Source organism: Astyanax mexicanus, chromosome 1, assembly GCF_023375975.1.
Source record: "Astyanax mexicanus isolate ESR-SI-001 chromosome 1, AstMex3_surface, whole genome shotgun sequence".
Lineage (NCBI taxonomy): Eukaryota > Metazoa > Chordata > Actinopteri > Characiformes > Acestrorhamphidae > Astyanax > Astyanax mexicanus.
The window spans coordinates 76,153,931-76,178,807 of NC_064408.1; the positions used below are offsets into that span (position 1 = coordinate 76,153,931).

The 24,877-nt window shown below is 37.1% G+C and overlaps 1 protein-coding gene across 1 annotated transcript; it reads right to left on the minus strand.

Annotated features, from left to right (window-relative positions):
* Positions 1-75: 75 nt before the first annotated feature.
* On the minus strand, positions 76-23,377 carry fmn1 (formin 1). The gene is made up of 17 exons (XM_022685688.2): positions 20,576-23,377; positions 19,272-19,377; positions 18,591-18,652; positions 16,831-17,699; positions 14,489-14,630; positions 12,566-12,653; positions 11,563-11,624; positions 10,422-10,510; positions 10,056-10,185; positions 9,694-9,837; positions 8,476-8,535; positions 8,250-8,370; positions 4,356-4,448; positions 2,624-2,675; positions 2,276-2,425; positions 2,043-2,124; positions 76-964 (listed from the first exon to the last, which is right to left on the minus strand). Exons 1-17 carry the CDS (start codon positions 22,841-22,843, stop codon positions 920-922), a joined length of 4,563 nt encoding a protein of 1,520 aa, XP_022541409.2. The 5' UTR covers positions 22,844-23,377; the 3' UTR covers positions 76-919.
* Positions 23,378-24,877: the final 1,500 nt, after the last annotated feature.

Consider the following 24,877-nt stretch of genomic DNA (forward strand, 5'->3'; position numbering starts at 1 on the left):
TACACACACACACTAGTAACTTAAGATATGTTGAGATATAAGAACTTGGTTTAAAAGTGTTTGGGGAACCCTTATCCGAAACCAAATGCAAGCTTTTAACTAGTCTCTGCTGCTTTTGCCTGTTCCTGTAATTGGAGTGTTCAGCTAATGTCAATTACATGTAAAAATCATGTAAGCTAGTCAGTGAAAAAGCATATCAGTCTCCACTATGTGGAAGTAATGTGTGCTACATGCTGCAATTCAGCTTTGTGTGACAGTGCTTTTTTTTTTTTTTTTTTACAAAACATTAATTTATGTACATAATGTATTTTTAATGATTATGAAAAATCAAACATATTTCAATCTTTGATATAGATATATATATATATATATATTTATTGCCTTCAATCTTGTTTATTAAGTAAAAAAAGAGTACAAACTGAGCAAACTGAGTATTATTCCTTAACAAAAATCCCTTAAATGTAAATGGACTTATGTCATGAAATTGTACATTGATTTGTTTACTATGTATATCATATCTTGATTTTTACCATTTTGTTGTGACTTGTATAAAACATATTGATCTTATAAAATAAATATACCAATTGTTTTGACAACTGTGTTGACTCTCAAGATCAAATCAACTGAGGATGCTGGAAGCATCTGGCTAAAGGGACCCTCATGATGATGACGACATCAAGTGTTTTTCTTTACATATACCAGTACATATATAAGAGAAGTTAAAGCTTGAAGCTTGGGCATCAATAAAAAGGTCCTTGCTCTGCTGAAGCTGGGTTAGCATTATATGGTGAGAATAAATAAATTAGATAATGGGCTTCTGTAACTGGAAGAACCTAAAGCACCCTCAGTAAAAGCGGCCCTGTTCTAATTTCAAAAGTACAGTAAACCTTTAATCAGTGTGAAGAGTGGTGGTAGTGTCTCAGGTGCTGGACAGACTTGCTTCTTTCAGACGCAGTCTTTCCTTCTGTTAGGAGGGAAAAATGAAAAAGAAAAATGGCATGGTTATTTGAAGGTTTGGTTCTGTTCAGCATTGTTAATATAGAACACATCTGCAGTTAATTACGTTAATTTTTTTTTTCTAGTAAAGTTATAATAACCAAAACTTTAATGAAATTCAACACTTTAATACAGTCAAAATGTAAAACAATCTAATAATGTAACATCTTGCATGATCATAATGGCATGCACACATTTGGTCATCCCTGATCATTTTTAAATGTTAAATAGCTGAGAATACAAACAATATGACCTGATTTACAAAAGACATGAAGATGCAAAAGGGCCCAAAAGTACACTATTTCAAAACATTTCCAAAACCAGATAGCTAAGACCTTGGAATTGACTGGTTTAATAGTCCTTTTTTCTACAGTTTGTCATTGTAAGCATTATTAACATTGTTAGTGATACCAGTTAATAACAACATATTATAGCTCTGGAAAAAATAAGAGATCACTTTTAAATGATTAGTTTCTTTGATTTTACCAAATTAAAAACCTTTGGAATATAATCAAGAGAAAGATGGATGATCACAAGCCATTAAACCAAGCTGAACTGCTTGAATGTTTGCAGCAGGAGTGGCATAAAGTTATCAAAAAGCAGTGTGTAAGACTGGTGGGGGAGAACATGCCAAGATGCACGAAAAACCAGTGTTATTCCAACTTTATGAATATGAACTTGTTTTCTTTGCATTATTTGATTTCTGAAAGCTCTGCAAAAAGAGATTTTTTTACTTTTGGAAATAATTATTTTAACTTTTATTTTAAACATTTTATGTTGGTTAAGAGTGGATTAATTCTTTATCTGTAAATTTGCCATCTAGGAGATACATATTACTAAATAATATATGCAATATATAATAAATAAAAAAGTAAATAAATAAGGATAATAATATTAAACATCTTAATAATGATATAAGAATATTTTGATAGGTTCTTCTTGGCCCTCTGAAATTGCATTAGTTCATGTAGTTCCTAATATTTTTTGTGAGGTCTTCTATGTTTTATACCTTCATTCTTATTCTTTTTATGAGAAATGACTCTTACCAGGCCGTTTGCATGGACCCTTCTGGTCTCCACTTTCTTCTCAGCTGTGATGTTACGCACTGATTGCTGGGCTTCTTTCAGTCTGGGGTGTGATAAGAACTCACTGTCACTATTTTACTTCTGCAGCCATTTTCACTGCAGTACTGATTAAATGACAAATTAAATTGCTAAGAAAATAACACTAAATATAATAATGTGTATCCCTTTATTTCAGCTTTCGTTTCTTTTTTTACCTTTCCTTCGAGATAGCCTTGTTCTCTCTCTTCCATCTGGTTTTGAAGTCATTACAGAACTCATACCAGAGCATAAAAACATGGCCGGGCAGGACATCCTGTTCTCCAGAACGTGGCTTTAGCCCAAAGTATGACACCAGGTCACGGAAGCTGAGGAGAGGAGTCAGAAATTCAGGATAGAGGAAAGGGAGGAACCACAGTAAATGAGCTGCAGGGTTCAGCTTATTTTATGGCAGCGCTTTTATTTGCAAATATTTACAAAATCATTTCAGCACACAATGCCACAAACTGTTGAAATAAAATGTTCTATTACAATTTCTTTTTATCAATGAAAAAATAATGACATACCTTTTCAGTGATAAAAGCAGATGGTGATCTGTGGTTATTTGTTCATTTTGAGCTGAAATTCAAAGTATTAAATTAGTAAAAGCATTTACTTGCATATTTTACGCTCTTTCTTGTTGATATCTATTTCTATACACTTTTCATCTGATTGGATGTAAAGTGTATGTTTTAAACAGGCTTATTTAGTCTCATTTCTATCTTATATATTACTTTTATTTAATATATTTTATATTCAAAAATGTGTAATCTCAATATGTTTAGGAAAAAATATGTGTAGTTTATTCAGTTAAATTAATGCTGTTGTTTTTGTTTTTATTAAAGCAATACAATCAGGCTCACTGTTTGTTTGTTCCAACAAGATCCAAAAGCTGGAACCTCTCATTTAATAAATTTTAATAAAAGAGCCCGAGCCCCATTATAACATTCCATCTCAAAAAAACAAAACATGGTTATAATAAAGTTTCATTGTTATCATAAAGTTAATAAAGGTGAGGCTATACAGGCTATATTATTTTTCCACCAACCGAAAACATACTGAAAATGTACCCGTGGGGTTCATACCGAGGTGTGAACCGACCCATGAATTTTCTGTACCGTTACACCCCTAATATTTAGACAATAGAACAACAATTCCTCTTTTCTCAATTCACTCAGTCACACATTTGCTCCACTTTTTACTGGTTTAAGAAGCCTTGGAAACAGCGCTGGACTAAACTAGAGTCTTGACTCTCAGAACTCTCCTTCTCTGCCAAAGCCTTCCTGATCTCTATCTGTCTGTCTGCCTACTGAACCTGATGGCAAGATATCTCCCTCAGTTAAGGAAGACCACAGACACTTATCAGGTCCCAAAAGAGCCAATCAGAGATATTCTCCACAAAAACACAATGAGCACATTTTACTATGCAGTAGAGATACTGGGAATGCAGTGATTATGGTAGACAGCATTATAGAAAGAACTCTATTCAGTAACATAAACATAACATAAACATAATGCAAGCCATTATAAACATAACTACTATATCTACATAAACTATATTCTAATGCACTCACAAGAAGTCCACTGGATTTGGCTGCTCACTAGGAAGACCCCTCTGGAACATTTCTACCACCGTTTTAATCATTTACCATCTTCAACAAGGATGTTTAGAGCAATTATAACAAAAAAATTATAAAATAATAACAAATAAAAACAATAAGATCTCCGTTTTTAAAATATACTCCTCTAGCAAATGTTTATGATAACATAGTAAATACAATAAAACAAACAAATAAATAATAGTAAATGTGTATGTTGTATAAAGTTAAATAATTACTTTAATCAAAATATCTAACACTATGATATGTTGAAAATGTTATGATTACCTTAAAAAACACCCAAAACTGTGGAGTGATTTACAGATTATAACTGAAAATGCTTAAAACTAAAAAACATTTCATTGGCCTAATACACCTCTGCCAGTTGGTAGAGAAGGCACAATCAGGTTGAGTTAGACTGAACACCTTTTTAAATGAGATACAGTGACTCAAATGTGCTCTACTGGTTGAGCAGAAGCTTAAGGGTTAAATATGAGCATGTTTGCACGTCCATTCATCTTGCTCAACAGGCAGCAAAACAAAACAACTCCCATACAAGAAATCTAGAAACACATCTGTACCCCTTACCTGCAACCTCCCCTGCAGAGCTGCCTGTGCAAACTAACTCACAGAGCTTCTTGTGTTCTCGTGTGTAACTCACCTTTGGCTATAAAAGCCTCCATTTTCTCCTTGAAGGGATGGATGTACTCTTGAGATGATTTGGAACACACCGTTTGGACATCCTTCTCGCAAACTGTAGAGAAACAAACACCTGGTCACTTCATGTGCTTAGTATCTGCACTGTATCCTGATAAGATTTTAATAACATGCATTTACACTTGGCAGTAAAAGGCAATATTACTGGTGTTTTATGGGTATTGAAAAGAGATTAGTGTGTACAATACACACTGCTTTAACATGTTGCTCAGACCACTTCCTGATATGGTTTACGTGATTAGATCTATATCTGTTTTTCATGCATCTTTGGTGTTTTTACACTTGTATCTTTATGTGGTTTGGTCTTATCAAGACATAATCCTGATACTCAAGATTCATAAAGTGACCTGTTGTAAACACAGCCCCTGTGTCTGTGAGGAGAATGGGGACTTGCACAATCCATGATAAAATTCTGGGAAAAAAAGCTAGCATAGTGATAAAAAGCTAATATAGTATCATCAACTACAATTGTTTTTAAAGGCCCATGTATATAATTTCCTATATTTTATTTTGTCCCCCCACAATTTACTTACAGCAACTCTCTATATGTAAAGAACAGATATCATTTATTTTTATACAACTATTCTCTAATCATTTTAATATTCATGTCAAGCCCACTCGCCACCCCTCCATTTAGAGATTACCGTCTTTGGAATATTAGCTGTGTTCCACAGTGTAGGATTGTAATAAAAGTTTGTCTTGAATGCAGTATTTTTTGTATTTGGTTTGCTAGTAATTGTGATTTTTTTGTTTGTGTATTTGTTTACGTTTGCAGTTTATATGCATACACTTAATAATCTGCACTTCATTCCTTTATTTGCCAAATTACATTGTTTTTATGTTACATTATTTTTTTTGTTACATTATTATTATTTTATACAGAATCAGAGTCTTGGTAGGTTACTGTTGTATACAAACAGACAAAAGTTTATAGTTTTTTATTTGTGATAAGTGTGTGAAACTGTTATAATTACATGAAATAGAACTTTAACATTTACTGTTGTCTTGATAATTGTTTTTCTGTATTGCCAAGAATGTCATTATTGCAAAAATAAAATATTGTGATATTATTTTAGGGCCATATTTCACCCCTACAGTCAACATTTGAAAGTTTATTTAAGGTACACCAATATTGTATGAAAAGAAGCTTCTTTGGCAGAGTGTGGTGTTTTCAGGGCATGAGAATGATGTTCTCAGAGGATGTATGTGCAGTGAGGCTGAAGTTCCACCTGTGGAGGAGTCAGAGGTTATCTCCTGTCTTTTTCCTTTGGATAAAGGCTGTTTAGAGGCACCTCTGATGGCGGCTGCAGATAGCTGCTACTCCGCCTGTGGCACCAGGCCACACCGTCTGTTCACCGTCAGTCCTCCATTCAATCCTAGGATAAGAGGGGCCAGTCTCCAGCCCCAGTCATAATAGACCCTGATGGCAGCCTTGGGCTGCTGGATTCACTCCATCTGCATCTTGCTCTGATAAGATTACATACGCCACTGTTTTCATCCAATATTTGTGTAAACTATGGAAGTAGTTAGGTACACAAGACACCCCAAAACCCCCCAAATATAATTTATTCGTTACTACTAAGAACTAATAAGTTCTGTTTTGGTTATTGTGCATTTAACATAGATATTTGTAGGTGAGCTCTGTTCTGATTGAAACAGTCCATACAAAAAAAGCATGAAACAACTTGCTAAGTTTATGCCGAGCCCATGCTTTATGATAATTAGGCTGATTTTTGCTTTTCATGATAGAAAAAAGTCTTAAAATCTCCCGATATCAGGGTGACGTTAAACAGTAATTTTGTTAGGTTATTCTGTTGGGGTAAATATAATCCAATCTTTATTTAGGTAGAAATGTGAATTAGGTGGGCACATGGAGCAAATATAGAACAAGAAGCAAAATATTCTTTTCTATATTTACTTTGTTGTGCAGCAGCCTTAGCATTGGGTGTCTGCAAAATTTTCTTTCAGTGGTACAGATTTTTTTCAAATAATCCAAATCATAGTTTCCATTTCTCCAGTGAGGAATATACTCTTCATATGAACAAGGTCTGCATGTATTTGCATCAACTGCTTTGCCCTTGTGTTGTCTAGTGTGTATGCACTCTAAGCCCTTCATTCAGTACCTTGTTTTATTCTATTCTCTTTAATAGTGCTGTATATAGATTTTCTTGTGTAGGGGCCAGTAAAGTTAGGATTTTAAAGTCCTGGCAAGGCAAAACACCATTACACATATAAAAGTGATTATGCTATGCCAACACTCCAAAACAACTAGACCTATTACAGGACATGAAAGCAGAATTAGTTGGGCAATATGAAAAAAAGCACAAAAAGCACAGAAACAGTGACCACAGAACAAAGATTAGGATCAGAATCTCTTAAAAAAAAAGGAAACATGGTTTTGATGTGTTTACAACAATATGGTCATCTTCCAGTGTGTAATACTCGTGACACAGAAGTTTCTCATTGAACGATGAGAAAGCATCTCGAGAGCTACAATTTATGTTCGCGTGGTGCTATTTTCAGAAGACTCTTCTCATTCTGCGTAATAGTGCATCCGGCCACTGCCACGCACTAAGACATTTAAATATGAAGAATTTGGTCTGCTGTGCTGTCACTCCTGTTTTTGGAAATTGACTGCACAGACAATAACATCAGGCAGACGCTCCCAGAGTGACTCATGTGAATAGCTCAGCAGTTCCCCGTGCCACAGAATAATGCAGGAGACAGATGCGGTCACCTTGAGCAAGGCCAAATGGAGAGCATAAACTGTGCGCTGAGGGCAAACAAGCTAACCATGCCGTAAAAGAAAACAAAAGCAGAACAAAAAGGGTTCACAAAAGAAAGAAAGACACGGTTCATCCTGAGCATGAGGGCAGTTCAAACAGTGGGACAAAGGGAAGAGAGCGATGGGCCAGATTTGGCAGTCTCTCAGTCGCCCGATAAGGATGGCTTGTTGAGAGGTAAAGAAAAGAATCTCTGACACACATCTGCGGGGCCACACTGAACTGCAGCTGATACAGTGTAACAGGAGAACAGCGATGCATCTGCATGGAGATAGAGCGCGGCCCGCGGCCGATAAGCCCCTTTCCCCTCAGATTACATAAGAACGGCAGCCATGCAAGCCCGTGAGCCTCTCCAGCCGCATGAGCAACAAAGCCTCAGAATCGTACAATACCAGAAGCATCTGATGGGCAGGATTAAAAACATATCTAAAAGGCGCCATGGCAAAGTCAGAGAGACTCTGCTTCGTCTAACATGCGAGCGTGATCGCAGACACACACACACACACACACACATACATGCTTAACTGAGATAGCAAAGGTTTTGCTAGCACTGTCATAAATGATGTCATATGGAAATACTTTGCTGAGGTCTGACACAAAATGTATTGTAGACAAACTAGAAGGAAAGAGAAATTAATGCAAGAAAAAAGTGCCTTGCATTTCAACGATTATCATCAAAGCATATCCTGCAGTTTGTAATGGCTGTGGGCAATGGCAGCAAACCAAACTTGTTGCAATACGATGCCTCTCAATCCGTCCCGATTAAAGTAAAGCCAGGCGGTGGTAACTCTGTCTTCTCCAGTCTGAGAGAAGTAGACCACTGTGAGACGCTGACAGAGTTACAGTCAGTCATCAGAGGATTGAAACCTCAAAACACAACTGAAAACCCACACAATAACAGAATAGAAGCTGATTGATTACAGGCATACAAACAGTCCTGGCTGAAAATCTTTTTCTACTTTGGCTGACAGATCTTACGGTGATACCACAGAATTGTGAAAGCCATAGCACTGCAGGTTTTTTTGTCTATCAGGGTTCTGCTCTCATGCTCTCACCCGCCAGGTCTCTCCCCAGCTTTCGGAGCTCCCTGTTGAGGTCTTCGAACTTCACTTGGGCAGCAAGGAAGACATCTTGAGGCTCAGGCAATGGACAGATACAGTCTTCTGTCCCAGCATTCTAACAAGAGCAGAAAGGAGGTACAGTGAGAAGATTAGAACAGTAACAGGCATATCTATCGTAAATTCCATAGAGAAAATGATTAGAAGGTAAATGTGTATCTACCTCATCATGGTTGTGTAGATAATAGGACACCACATAATCCAACAAACTAATGCGATTATCCTGGGGAAATTAATACAATCAAAAGCCAGAAACCTTTAGCATGTTCATTGCGCAAATATTTTGTGGCCTTCTAAAACAAAGATACAAAATTACACATGATGTTTGTTTGTTGCAGTAGTTTTATGATGGGAAAAATCATTACAGTTTAAGCAAATAAAGAAATTGGATTTCCCTTGACTTAGACTACTCTTGCGATTCCATAATAGAAAGCTACTATTTAAGAAAAGGCTTTTTAGCTGCATTCCAAAGCCTAGGCAGCAGTTTGTTTGTATAAGCAATTTCAAAGCTGCAACTGTGCAACAGTTAAGACCCTGCAATGTGATTGGCTGAGAGGTGTTCTATGAGTGCCATTATGAGCCAGTAATGCACTTTTACCGAAACTCTCCATGTATTACTCCGCCACATACAGGTAACCTATAGCAACGATGCAGCGCTTACCAGCAAACAGCGCAGCTACAGAGCAGCAATGGAAATATTTGAACTTGCGGACTTTTCATAACCAAACAGATTGTATTTTCTCGTCCTTTTAATTTTTTACTCAGAAAAATATAGTTATATGTAGTGTAGTTTATTGTATTACATAAGCTTGCTGATGTAGACAACTACCATAACCAATGTTAGCCAAAATTCTTATACATTTTATTTAGTGATATTTTATTTTTAATCCGAGTTTAAGCTAAATACCTACAGTTGGTTTTCCAGACAGGGAATGGAACAGTTTAGTCATATTTCTTTCAATGGAAAATCCCTTTTTCATTGAAAATGTAGTGTAGTCCAAGACTGGGATTAATCCATGTCTGGGAAACTGGCCCTTTATGTTGAAGTTGGAGCGTGTTAATATGAAAAGATTACTGCTGAAGTCACCATGCAGCTTTGTTTTCTGCTTTATAGTATGTGTGACCAAAAGGCTATGTACAAGCAGTATTCACAGACCAGTCCTACCAAGGACCTGCAGCCTAAGGTTTGGAATGCAGCTACTGTATAAACTTAGTTTATGAGAGCAGGGCAGTGAGCATTCTTCTATATTAAAATCTTCTAATTCCTCTAAACTCAAAGCCTTACAAGAGAAAAACACGTATTTTTACAGAGCAGCGTCTCTAACTGAACCCAGTTGGACATCACTGGATTAGAGAATATTAACAACCATGAAAATCTTACCTTGCTTTTAACATCTTTCAGCTTGGGAAGAATATCTAGATCGAAGCCGTCTGCCTGGCCTCGGGTTCTGCTGCCCCCATTCATGTAGTTCCCCAGGGCAAGCACCAGTCCCAGCACCTCCCTCACACTGTCCCCCAGCAGCTCCTGCCACAAGTTAGTACATCACTGTTAACATCCATCACATTTACATTACCTGGGTTTATAAGAATAGATAATTGCTTAGATATAGCTAATCTCTTAGAGCTCAGAGCTCATCTTTAAATAACATGGTTTAGATGTTTGAATGTCCAACAGACAAAATATTTTTTTTGAAAACATAAACACTGAAAATATCCAGACTATCACTGAAAGTGGCTTTGTACCTGGCATACACGGAGGACTATTTCTGTTTTACGCTTGATTGAGGCGATGGTATCAGCAAATGTTGATTGGAGAATGATACTGTGGGCTCTTAAGGAAAACTCAGGAATCTGGGAGAGTTCATACAAGAACCTTAAAAAAATAAACCAAAACAACTAGATTAACCAGCTATTAGGTTTGGGTTTTTGGCAAAAATGAGTAACCATTTTAAACCACTTTAACATTTTAAACAGCTTTTCAAATAATTTTGTGACAAAATAAATGCAACAAAATATTGTCAAATCCCAGGCCTTCAAGCTATCATGGCGTTCCAAACATCGCTTTCTGTGAAAAGAATGAATACGTGACAGATCTGGTAAATATCTCACTGTTCAGGCTTGTCCAACATTTTGATGTGCTCTTCATCTGAGGTTTCATAGTGTTTTCTTATTCTTTCCAGTTCTTCAGGCTGAGCTCTCTGAGGACCATAACATAGCACAGACACCCAGTTCACAAAGTGAACACAGAACTGCATAACATGTTCAAAACAAAGACATTCACACAATTATGAGACTATAATTATGTTATGTTTGCATTTTGGAGCAGACTGGTTCTTCCCATGAAGTACAAAACCCATAAGGCTCAAAGCAGTGATTTAATTAGCTCTGTCTGTTACATACAATAGCATACAAATGTTGGGTCAACATTTCTGTTACTGTGGATAGCGCAGCAAGTAAAATATTAATTTTATATGTTAAGCAAGAGAATGTGCTACTATTTTATATTATGTTACTATAAAACATATTTTACAGTTTCAAAATAGCAAAAAAGGAAAAGTGTCAAAAGCCAAGGTTTTAGCCGCCTGCACGGTCAGTACTGAATATTATGCTGCCTTCAAGTCGCATGGAAAATATCGTATTTATGGGATGAGAGTGCATGAACGCCAACACAAACTTATATTTACCAGTGGGATTTTTAGATAAGCCCTAAGTTTCCCAGTAGTAGGTATGTCAGTAACAAGAAGTCGGGAGATTTTTGCCCTTACTTAAAAATGTAACACTTTTGAGGTGTGTTTGGGATCATTTTCCCAATTTATTTCAAGGTTTTTCAGAAGATGTGATGTTTGTTTCGATGGTGAAATGCAGATTTTTACTTGTATTTATTTAAATTCTTTATTAATTGATTTTCTTCCCACTGTCAGGAACTTATTACCAGTGGCTACAACACAATCCCACAGCATTATCTGTCCACCCCCATGCTTAACAGTTGGAGAAGAGTTCCTTGTATAAAATTCTGCACCATTTATATCCAGGAACACATTTTAAGAACTAAAGAATTGAAACCCGTACTAATTTCTTTAGAAATCAATGATACTATAAAAGAATTTCAAACTCAGTCAACTATTTTAGTGACAGACTAATAGTAATTTTGACCAGAGGGACAAATATATGCATTGGTATATTTGCATGTCTATATACTATACTATACTGATAAACAAAGGAAAAAATGATATAAAAAAAATATGCTCACATTTTCATACAGGGCTTCAATAGCGTCCAGGTCGACCACAGAGTTGTCCAGCATCAAAACAGCTGAATAGGTAAAAAAACAAACAAAAAAAAAAAACTTATATTACTATTCCTAGAGATTGGATTATTTCTTTTAAACCAGATGTTCAGATGTTGGTGCCATGCGTGAAGGCTGCAGACTGATTTGTGATGTGTTCTTTCACTATAAATTCTGTTGAATGACAGGTTCAGTGCTTTTGAAGCTGATCTTTTGAGTTGCACACTGTTTTACAGCACAGCATGTTCCCTACAATGAGAGCTGGAATAAAAAATTCTGAAATGAAAAAGGCAGCCAGTGCCATTTGTTACTGTCACACCTAACAGGCATATAGACCATAGGGCAGTATAGATGTCTTAATACGGTCTTCTAAATAATTCTTCTAAAATACTCTTTCGCATCAGCTTTTCTGGAGTATTTAACAAAATTTTTAACTGAAATTCAAACAAATCTTTACATATTTATTTTGGTTGTTAGCACCACCTGAATAAACAGCTAGGGGGCAGTCCTATCTGACATGTGGAACAGGATGTACATAAGGGAGAGGAGACCAAAGGTTAGGTACAAGAGGAAAATTTAGTCTGTTGCCATTGACTTCTGTTTAGAGACTGACCCAGGCAAGTTTCTGGATAAATTTCATGCAACTAAGTCATATATGTTGTTTTAGTAACATATAGTTACCACTTATTGTACAATATTGTATTGTACATTACAATCTCTGATGTACAATTTTACATTTAAATGACAAATCTTACATCTGAGGTTCATTTTAAAAAGATTGGATTATTTTACACAAAAAAAAGAAACTACTCAGATGGGTCTGTTCACTATTATCAAAGACGTAGTTGGTGCCCTCTGCTGTGCCTTTAAATCTTATTGCTGTGTTCAATAACAGAGTAGTCTTTTGATAAAGTATGATGTAGTTGTGCCTCTGCATGATGTTTGGGTGTGTTTTGTAGTCTCTTACCCTGCTGTATGTCCTTCATATCCAAATGGAGGCTTGAGATTAGAATGCCCACTGCTTGTGAGCGCTTGCCATCCAATACCTTAATGATCTGTAATTGTGAAAAGGTTAAACAAAATAAAAAATAAACAGTTAAAACAAATATTCATGGGTCAAAAGAAAATTCCGCTCTTAGGCGAGGAGGGAAACATTGAATGACAACAAAAGTCTGGAAAAATCAACTTCTGGCCAAAAGTAACAGTAATATGATTGTTTTATAAACCATATTAAATGTCCTGGAGAGAAACAGTGATTTTTCATCCAGTTGCCTTTATTCTCTTACCCAGTGTAATTACATGTCAAGTTCAGAAACAACAGAAGAAGGACTTGTGGCATCCTTCAATTATACATAAAAAATGCCCTCCACTCAAATGATTTGTTCAGTCAAAGCTAAAGCGGAACCAGTAATTTAGCTATTAAGAGTCAGACATTCAACAACAAGACAGCAGGCAAGTGAAACTGCAACATCATCACTAGCAGAAAAACTCCAGCTAAGCAGTTTCAGTGAAGACCGACTTTATTCCCAAACAGTGATGATAGAAACGGAAGTAACACAGACCCAATAGTAACAAAGTTAAAAATCCCTAAACCATCATTAAAATCAAGCAGTGGTGAAGAGCCATGTTAAGCTCAGAGAGGCGTATAAACAGAGAAGAGTTCAAAGGTATAAAAATGTATATAAATGTTGTTCAGTTTCTGCTTGACAGAAGTGGGGAACTGTATCACAGAACTAGTAGGTTAGTACTTGTTTGTAACTGCTAATGTTTGCAATAGCCAATCCCAACTGATTAGCCTCAATGCAGCAATGGTAAGATGATAAGACAACTTAAATAATAATATAACATTTCTGTCATGACAAAATCACATATTAAAATGATGTTATTGAAAAAATGAACTTAACTAGGAAGGCAAGTGTTATAAAGAGTCACCAGATTTATGCAGAGGTGAAAGTCATATACCAGCATATTCAAGCAAATTTCTATCTTATTTAATAATTTAACAATTTTTTACTTCTACTTAATAATATTAGTGAAATATATATTAGTAATTAAAGCAATTAGTCATGGCATTTAACTAATAATTCCTCTTTTGTGTTTAATAGTACATTGTGTGACAGCATTGTTACTGTTTAATGAATGTCTGCCTCTGAAATGTATTTTATATGAAGAGTAAACTATGTACATATTAAATGTCCCATTAATAAATTTCATGTTTTTGATGACCACAGAGTAAACAGTTGTTCCGATAAGGACTTTGGGCACTATTACCAATAGCACTAATCACATGACTACAATCAAAATGACAATTTGAACATTTACACTTATGTCACATATCAACAATAAATCAGATACATATCTGATTCAGGGCCCCATGTTAAAGTGGCTGATATCTGATTTGAAATATCTGATTTGACACATTCACACAGGCCTGAAAAGAAATATATAAAGTAACACATTTTTTCTTGTGTCACATTAAGGCAATAAATCAGATTCATGTTCGCCTGGTAATGTGAATAGAGCCTTTAGATCCTAAGCTGATAGATGCTGATTCACTGCATATAGTCGCCCAGCACTTACTGTTGGTTGCTTTGGAAAAACCCTTTTCAATGAGTCATTAAATTTCAAAAGTAACAGTAACCTTTCTTGTGTACTGTTTAGACCTTCTGCCCACCTTTGTTAATCTGACAGTGACAACGGACTGATGTGGTACAACTGTAAAACTCTGCTATTCACAAAAAGCTGAAATGTAAATACTTAGTGGTTTGTACGAAAACTGATGAGTGTTATACAAGCCTGACTCCAACCATATGAAAAATCGCTCAGTCACCCCTGTCATCATCGTCATTAGATCTATCATCATGACCAGGATGAATAAAGAGGTTTGTACCTTTTTTGCTTTGACTTTCTTCTCATAGGCCTCAGAGAGGGGTTTCCTTTTGGCGGGTGTGGACATTTTAGCGAACAGCTCTGCGAACTCGTTTGTGTTTATTATGGCTGGCTCCTTCAGTGAGCTCCACAACGTATCATTTCTAAGAGAAGAGACAGAGGGAAGATGAAGACAGACATCCAGACACCACTTTGTCTCACTTTCTACAAGCTGCTCCCTCCCTTTCTATGTTTAACATAATACTGAATAATGGAGGGGTCTTTATTGCTCAGAGCTAACAAGATTCAGTTTTCACACTTCAAAGACAAAGACAGGCAGCCTACCAAAAGCCTAACTAATACAAGCAAATGCACAGAACTAAAGGAATCACACAGGGATTGTGTTGCTGGGCAACTGGGCAAAAAGCACATAAAATAAATAGGGGGTCAGTATGAGTACGCTGCCTTGCTAAACTTTCGCTCCCATGAAAACAATTAGAGAGCCAGCAAGACGCTACAAGGTTAAGCTTGACTGGGTTCAGCTTTGGCTTGCTGGATGCTCAGAGAGGGGAGAAAGCTTTCATGAGGAGTCAAATAACCACGTAGCAGCAGAGCGGTGGCCCGGGAACAGGATCCCACAGAAATCCACACCGCCACTAGAGGTCCAGAAAGGCCTGCCTTAGCCTATGGCTGGCCTCACATACAGACCTCAGTCTGCAGCGGCCGTCCATAATCCTCCCCTGAGGCCTGAGTGGGAAGACTCCAAAATGTCAGCTTCCTGTTTTCACTCACAAATCGATGTGATGAGTGAACTTTATGATGGTGTTTAAAATATGCCGTCTGAGATTTTTTATTGCAAAAGAAATATGCAAGAGAAAGAATTAGAGATGGCACGATACTGGTTCTGCTTTTCTCATACGAATATTAAAACTAGATAGACAGATTGTATTTCGATATTCATAGGTTTAAGTATTAGGCTGACAGTTTTAAAATTGATGGATTGGAAATTGAAGAGGAAAAAATGATTCTAAAACAATCCTAACTAGCACAAAAATAATAACAATTTAAATGATTACTAACCCCTGATGCAGTCAATGTGGCAAGCCATGTTTAGTATCATAAGTTTTCTGCTTCTGTTCAGGTGGTACTAGGCTAATGTTGCTAATGGTCAGCTAATAACTGACCAATGATTATCTACAGTAAAATATTTCCATTTTAAAACTAAGCTAAATATTTATATATATATTTATATACTTCGGTCATATTGTCCAAACACTGTATTGGCTCATCTTTATTGTTATCATGATACTATAATATGGTTACTAATGTTAAAGCATTTACAGCACCACTTCCTTTATGTTTCTTGACACGATTCTATTAATTCTATTCACAGATAAGATTTGTGGCACTTTTTCCCTTCAAAAGCGTATTAGTATGCTCTGGTGATCAGTGCCATTCTTAGCAGTTCTGAGCAGTGTCTGAGTTTGTCTTATAAAATGAACATATCCTGTCAGAGAAACTTAACATATCAGTAGATGAAATATATACTGTCAGTGAACATCTCAGAGCATCATACTAACTGTGGCTGTGGTGTTCCATCTATTTAAAGTTTAATGGATTAATCAAATCAAATTTGTATATTATAGAGTAGATTTTTGGTGGTGTTTACATAGTTTGGCAACAGTTGCAGTCAGGTTGCTTGTGGTATTGAGAATAAATTAATTTCCAAATGTTATTTGTGTTTTCAAAACAACACAATTTTCACAGTTATCATAAAGTCATCTCTAGCTCTAAACATAATTCCTAATTGTTTATATCTCCCTACAAATATTAAAATCATCATAATATCAAAATACATGTCTCTTCAACAAAACGTATTATATAAAATGCAAACAGTTGCAGTTAATACAGTGACTGCAAATTTTATAATGGTGATTTCAAACTTGTGATCAGAATTATCGATATGGGGTGTCCAAGGTCTGGCCCTGGGGCCAAATGTGACCCATGGAGGGATATTAATTGACCCGTGGCATTACTTTCAAGAATATTTTAGGAACATTAGAGGGCCATGAGTAGGTTTCAGTTTCTTCTTTTACTTGACAGTTGTAGCAATATGCTACACCACTGTGTTATTGAAGTAATTTATTCAAATAAAAGAGCCGTTAGTTTCTCTGCCTGGACTGCAAATGAATTTTATCACTTTTAGTTGCTTTTAGTGATGGCAGAAAAAAGCTAAATCACAGAGAGATTTATTTACTTATTTGACATACTGCTACAGTTATTGTGCTAAAATACCCCATTGGTATAGCCCATTGGTATTTTGATATGGTCCCGGTATAGATGAATGTCATAGTGCAGCACTACCTGTTGTTTTGGATCTGAATGCGAGTCCAGTAGAGTGGCTTCATTGGGCAAACTGGCTCCACTCTCTGCTTTCGCTGCGTCCACCCCTCAGCTCTGGATGAAAACCACCCAGAACCGGTTGGAGGTAAGAGGGAGGAGCTTGGTGCAGGTGGAGGAGGAGGAAGACCAGATCCGGTTATAGGTGGAGGTGGTGGTGGAGGGGGCGGCCCATTAATGTCATTAGTGCCAGGTAATGATGGGAAAGTGGGCGGGGCTATGTTGCTAGCAGGTTCTGACTGATCAGGGACAGGTGGTGGTGGAGGGGGTGGCCCATTAGTGTAATTTGTGCCAGGTAATGATGGGGGAGGGGGTGGGGCTATGTTGCTAGCAGGTTCTGACTGATCAGGGACAGGTGGTGGTGGAGGGGGTGGCCCATTAGTGTAATTTGTGCCAGGTAATGATGGGGGAGGGGGTGGGGCTATGTTGCTAGCAGGTTCTGACTGATCAGGGACAGGTGGTGGTGGTAGTGGGGGTGGTGGAGGCTGGTCTAGAAGAGGTGGCTGCTCCTGCTTGTCCACAGGCTTTTTTCCAGAAAGGCTGAGATTAATGTAGGCGATATCAAGTTTTTTAGGGACAGTTGGTTGAGGGCTAAGGGCACTATTTGACTCTGCATCCTCCACAGGCTTAATAAAGGTTTCTCTGTCTGTCTGAATGCACACAGTGCGGAAGGAGCGGGGTGTGGCGTTGTCTTCTGTGGACACAGCCACGTCTCGAAGGTCACGGTGGGAATGCTTGTACTGTTCCTTCAGTTCTGCAATAAACCCCTGCAGTTTGGACACAGACTCAGTGTGGTCCTCTCGCAAGCGGAACACCTGGAGCTTAAAGTCGGCCTGTGTGAAACAACAGCTATTAAGCGCAAGATGTGCGTACAGAAAATGCTTAAATAACTGAAATTCTCCAAAATTACAAAAAATAAAAGATTATATAATATAAATATAATTTAAGCACCACTGATCAAAGTTTCTCTTCAGGTAAATAAGTAGAAGATAAACTGATCTACAAAATGAAGATGACGCATTAGAATGATAATTTTTTAATAAAGTAATTAATTACAAAAGTAACAATAACGTTATTCTGAGTATGGTGTAAGCCTTTCTACCAACAAGGCAAGACTTTTTAATTTTTTTTTTACCTAAACACCACTTTTCATGTTAAATGCTATTTTTTACTTACATTACAGGCTGAGCAATTTGTTATCTGACATCACTCTGCGTTTTATAGATTTTCTTATTTGGGGCACATTAAATACATTGTGCCTTAATTTCCAAATTCTGAAAAAAAAAATAGGAATTGTGCTCTCAAGCACACGTTTATTTCCTATAGAAAAAGTGTTTGCTTACTTACTTTCATTCAGATCATTTGACCAGGGGTGCATAAACAATTACATCAACCTCAATTGTTTTCATAAAATTGTACTTTTCCTATTATTTGCTTTTTTTTAAAGTAGTGTAACTGCATAAACAAAGGAACATCAAATATATCTGTAGGCTTATAGAGGTCTGACTGGATGGCTATTCAGCAGACCATCCAAATACATCACATGCTCAAACTTCTATTGCTTAAAAAATAATAATAATGCTAATTTTATTTGACATATTGTCAATCAACAAAATTTAATCAACAATAATACTATGTAATCTATTTTATAATATAATGAAGACAAATATATTAATCAGCTAATTACTAAATAAACAGGGATTGATGGTAAGGAACTGACTTGCCTCTAATGATTCCACCTCTTCCTTGCACTCCCTTTTCAGTTGCAGAAGAGCTGCCTGATGCTCTGCACGGACAAACATACTGAACACTACACATACTGAAGTTCTCAAACACATTTAATACACTATTTAACTTAAAAGCAGTGCCAATATACCAGACATGTTTAACTAGCATGCTACACATTTCCACAAGGTGGCAGCACATACACCCTCTTTAATATGTGACTTTCCTTTAACACGTGATTTTCTTCACTATGTTTATCTGAGATAGGGCTATTATTTTAGTGTGCTGTGTTTAGTATTCTTTAAGGTGTGTTTGTACATTCCACACCCTGTTGATTTAGGATTACACACAGTATGTTAACATTAGGAGCATTCGATGAAGAGCACAGAAACTCTAGCTAGCAGAAATAATTAAGCTTTTATACAATTAGCCATTTTGAGTGCTGATGGATTTAAAGGTTGAATACAGAACCACAAAAAATGTATCTGAGATCTGTGATGTATCTAAATAAATCAACATGATTACACTGTAAGGATGTTATCTAACCTTAGAAGATTTATTGAGGGTGGAGGCATATTAGCACTTGTTTGGAGAGAGCTGTGCCATCACACACAGGGCAAATATGTGACTCAGGGCAAACATTTGCTTTAGCCTTTCTTGCATGCACAATAAGCTCTTACCAGCCTCCGTGTATTTTAATCCTATCTTCTCTTCCTCGTCTTTGGGCTTTGGTGGGGGCCAGATGGCCTGGAGCCGCCCTGGGGTCCTCTCCTCACTTTCAGATGACTATAGGAGAAGATGAAATAGGACATATGTTGTATAACATACTTCAAGTAAACAGTTGTGACAGTACTGTACAGAAAACAGTAATGTGGTGTTCACACAGTTCTCAGTGCAAACATTCATAGTGTATAACAACAGACCTGTTCTGGTAGGATGAAGTATGTCAGATGTTTAAAGCTTAAAACCTGTCTCTACATCTATCTGCTTACATTAATCCAAAGATCAATAGGAACAAATCAGCTGTATTTGACATTTATATGTGATGTTTACTTCTGGAAAGTTAAATCATTTAATAATTTAATTTATTCCAATTAAAACGAACTATAAACATGTACTGGTGCACTAAGCAGGTTCAAATCAAATGCAAGTATATGGTATATGCGAAATCATTGGATTAATAGTAATCAATAATTAATAGTAAAATATGTATTCATAATGTGTAATAAGAACTATTAAGAAGTATTATAAGAACATCTCATCTCACAAACATCTTGTGATATTGCATCGATTTGTTTAGATGCATCTTGTTTGAACTGTGTTCATACTCTGAATGAGTGACACCAGAATTTGCTTACAAACAGACTGAGACACATTCATCTGGAGGTCCAAATGGTTGGTACAGCAAAAGTAGATACTTTTACAGAGAGGAATTTAATACTGTAGGCGTTTTCATACCTGTATCTTTTAGCCCAATTAAAATGTGTTCCATGCACACCACAATAAACACATTGAGAGGTGGTCTCGGCCTGGTCCAAATGAACCCTGTAGCAGTTTTTTGTGGTGAGAATGTGATCTTACCTTGATACAACCCAGTTGTACTCCAAAGGTTTGAGCAGGTCAGATAATTACTACAGCTATTAACAAACACCATCTCTGATATTGCTTCGTGTTAAATTGTATAGAAATATATAATAATACAGAACACAGGACCTTCCTCTTGTATTTATTTTCTGCCTCCACCCCAGACAGGTCTGACCAATTAGCAAAGAGAACATTCTCATATGGTTTGGTGTGAAGCATTTTGGTGCACCAAGAATTTACCAAACCAAGGGTTAACTGCTGTAAGTTAACAAAATTGGTAATTGATTTGGACCAGGTGTGAAAACGAGCTCGGAAATCATAATTTTACCATCCCCATCACCATATAGCAGCATGCAGATACACAAAACTGTACTAAATAAAAAAGTTGGTAGATGCATACTTTGGAATCAGTGATGTTTCTGTCTGGAGATTTGCTAGAGCTTCTATCAAAGATGGCCCGGATAGCCTCTGTGTTTAGGGTCTTCTTAGTTGTGTCCATGTTAGTCCTGTCCCTCCTGGGTGGTTTGGGGGCAAAGAATGCCTTGAAAGCATCAAGGGCTGTTTCTGTAGTGGGGGATTTACTGTTTTCCTCTGATGAAGCAACATCAGGTGCTTCTACAGTTCCATCTGTAGTACATACATCTGGTGCTGAATTCTGGGGAATGGGAGACAGTGGAGGACTTGTTGGAGATTTCTGTTCTCTTTTGATTTCCAATTTGCTGGCATCAAAGCTTAGGAGCTGAGAGAGCTGCTCAAGGAAGCTGCTCTTCGCTTCTCTTTTGGAACGCTGGTCAGAGAAAAGTCCTCGTTTAACAGATCTTCGTTTCATCAGACCCGGAAATTTGGGTTGCTTTGGAGTTACTTCGACTTTCTGCTGCTCATCTGTTTCTTTCTTTAGCCCTCTAAGTTCAGTAAAGAGGGAGGGCAACTGGTGAGGTTTGTCAAGCTCTGGACCTAAGGAGAAGCTTGGGGTATCTGGAGTGGGGGCAGAAGCATTTTCAGTGGTAGGTTGATGTTGGGGATTTCCAGGAGCAAAAGGTACATCTACAGATTCTACCAATGTCTCTGTTTGTGCCAGGTTATTCTCTTTATCTTTCATCTTTCCCTCTTCTTTCTCTTTCATTTCTGGCTTTCCTGCCTCTTGTACATCTTCTTTCATTTCCATGTCCTTGTGTGTTTCCTTTCGACTGTCTGGATCTGCTGGAACTAATTTGAGTAACACCTGGTGTTCGGAAAGATCATCAATATCCTGAGTGGTGGTGAGTTCCACAGAACTGTACTGAGTGGAATTGTTGGGTTCCTGATTTATTTGCTCCAAAGCTGGTTGAACATTAAGTGTACCCACATTGGTTGGCTGCAACAGTGTTGGTTGGACACTACTGCCTATATCGCCATGTTCAGTGTGTTTATTGAGGTCCTCAACATCAACACGGCTGCAGGTGATAACGACAGTCCTGTCGTTGGCTGGTGGGCTTGTAGTCAGAGAAGGTGGATCAATGATGTGAAAGTCTTCACCATCTAGGACATTAGGGGTGTCTGTTAATGTGTTTTGACCCAGTTTGTTAGTAGACAACTTGTGATTATTCAATCCTCTGGATGCCTCACTGATGGCAAGATTTTCATTAAGTATAACCAGATTACTGTCAATAGTAGACATGGCCTGATCAGTAGTGCCTCTTTGAAGCTCATTTTTGCTGCTCGTAGATGAATTCTTGCAATGCTCTTCAGTAGAGTACCCTGGATTGTCAAGTTTACATTCATTTTTATTAATACTCGATGCTTCTAGACTTTTGCCATGTTCATGTTGGCACTCATGTATAGTCTCTTGGTATTTACCATCATCTTGCTCAGGAGAAATTAACGCTACACTGGAGACATTAGTTGACTCAAGTAATCCAAGAACTAAAGAACTGTCTTCAGACGTTTGACTGTCTATGTGGTTGCTCAATGTTTCATTGCTACGTTCCTCATTGCCATCTATACTGGCTTTGTATGAGAAATTCATACTGCTTTGGTTGTTTGCCAGCACTGAATTGCTCAGGCCCCCATTTGATGACTCTTGGCTAAGTGTTCTGGACACTGCCCTGGCTTGACCATCTGCTACCTCTTGGTCAGCCTTGGAATCTGACGCTGGGTCTTTGCAGGAATTCTCCTGATGAACTTTGACTTGGAGGTCCATATCTGAACGCTCCCTTTCTGCATGAGATGTTGATGTTTCATTAGTTTTTACATCCACCTGGTCTGTGGCAACATTTACCTCAGTTTTAACATTGTTATCCTCCCACAGATCGAGAGATGATCTCTGTCCTGAACTGTTATGGGTGCTGTCCTGCTCCCCTGGTTTACCTGTCTTTGTCAATCTATCCACTGTCTCCTCTGAATCCTCAGTCTCAGATTTAGTTGTAGTTTGGTTCAAAGTTTTCAAAATTGCTTTGCCTGGATCATTCTGACTTCCATCATTTTGAGGCTCTTGGACACTGCTGGTTCCAAATGCAGTGCCTTTCTCAGAAAGAGAACGGAAAAATGCAAGAACGGGTGTGTCTTCAGTTAGGATCTGAGGATCTGTTTTTTCTTTTTGAGTGAACAATTTGTTAAAAAATGAAGCAGCAGGGTCTTTTTCCATGTTTTTAGCTGTGTCTGAGGCACTTTGGATGAGAGGTTTGTTCATAAACAAGCTTTTAAAATTTGAAAAACAAACGATTTTTATTCTGGTGCAGCAAAAATAATTAGTTCATTAAGAAAGTGAAGTCTGACTTTTGCATCCTTCTCTTAATATCATTTCTTTAACAGCATATCTTCAAATATACTTCTTGTACTTGTAATGGTTCACCAGAACATCCATTTCTAGTATGCTTGCACTCACTTTGGTGTCATTACTTCACAGATGTTTCCAGAAAACTGAAGCCAGAACAATTGAGTTATAAGAGCCATGCGAAAGCTGAGGAGTGTTCCTCCCGAATGAGTTACAATACAGGACCATACAAGCATGTAAAAGAATCCACAATTACTTTAATACTAGCTGAGAATCCAACTGAAGTGATATTCAATACTTTCCTGAATCCTCCATTGAGCTTCTTATTTCCTGGTTTAAATTCCCATAGTATCAGCAGAATCCAAATGTAACAACAGGAACAACCACACACACCAACCTGCATTCATTCTTATGATTACACACACATACATACACAGTCCTTTCCCTGAAATGGCTGCTCCACCTTCTCTACATTGCTAGTTGTCACAATGTTTGACTACACCCTCAGACGTCCTGATACACAGATGGTTTAAACACACATACACACACCTTGGACCATGCATGGCTCTGCTGGAGGTCTTTTCTCCTCCGCATAAGTAAAGTCTTTAAGATTAGCCTGTCTCACTCCACCTACCCACACGCACTCCACTGTCAATCTGCTCATTGCCGTCTAAGGTGACTTGTGCTTTTCCTTCTGGCACTTCTAACAATACAGTACTGTTGTTAATACTGTAAGAACTGTTATGCACTAAAGCACTTTTTCAAAGTATTGCAAAAAAAAGCAAAAGAAGTTTGAAATGTTTTAAAATGCCTTTAAAGAAACACAATTTAAAGTATATTGCTGTGTTTAATGCTTTTTGGAGTATGACACAAAATTGATGTAGATTGTTGTAGAATGGACCAAAAAAAAGCTTATAGTATCTAATAATCACAAAGAAAAAGAAGGAAAAAAAATGTAAGTTTCTTTTTTTTTTTACATTTGTTAAACTATAATATGAAAAGAGTATTTAAGATGATTGGGTGACACTTTACAACAGGGAGCACGAATAACAGCTTACAACAGTAACAGTTAAATGGTTAAAGCTGATGTCTGTTAGTTTTGGGATTTGGGGGATCTGAGGGCCCTCTCTGGTGAGAATGGGTAACTGCACCGAGCATGCTGAGCAATCATTTTAAACGGCGAGTGTGATGCAGTGAGCCAGAGAGAGCGAGAGAGTGAGAGGGAAATGTCTTCAGAGGATGTAAGAGAGTTGTCAGTTTTATCAGTGTAAATACTGTATATTAGTTTTAAATATTTTAATTCAGATACATACTGTGATTTGTAGTTTAGTGTAAAAGCGTTGGTAATGCAGGTTAATGTAAATAAATTGCTGTGTGAATAAGTATTCTATGTTGTAAAGCATATTTTATACAGTTTAGATGAAATACGGTCACAGTGTACAGCGCAATTATATCCAACAGTTAACTACAAAACTAAATATGGCGAAATGCTGTTTGAAGGCATTCTTTGATGGGCAATTATGTGAGAATAATACACACAAACAGTCAGTTAGACTGTAGCTATATATATATATATATATATATATATATATATATATATATATATATATATATATATATATATATATATATATACACACACACACACAATATCAACATACAATACATACAATATCAACAAAATCCATAGCGTTTTACAAGAAGTTAGTAGTAAAAGCCAAATAACTGAAATAGCTCTTGCCTTTTAAACCCTTTCAGGTCACGGAGCTCTCCCTCTCTCTCTCTAATGTTCAAACGCCAGTCCAATATTAATCCTGGAATAGCGTAGACTCTGCTTTCTTTTCTCCTATGATTGAATTAGCTACTGAAGTCTGAGTTTCCCCTACAAAAATCTCCATTACTCCACCAGCCGCTCGCGTTCAGTAACGGTAGGTTCACACTGCAGCGACG

Coding starts and splice junctions, on each gene's coding strand:
- fmn1 (XM_022685688.2), bottom strand. CDS start 22,843: ATGAACAAACCTCTCATCCAAAGTGCCTCAGACACAGCTAAAAACATG. Junction 12,654..14,488: donor AGAAAGTCAAAGCAAAAAAG/GTACAAACCTCT, acceptor TCACAATTACAG/ATCATTAAGGTATTGGATGG. Junction 11,625..12,565: donor TATGAAGGACATACAGCAGG/GTAAGAGACTAC, acceptor TTACCTATTCAG/CTGTTTTGATGCTGGACAAC.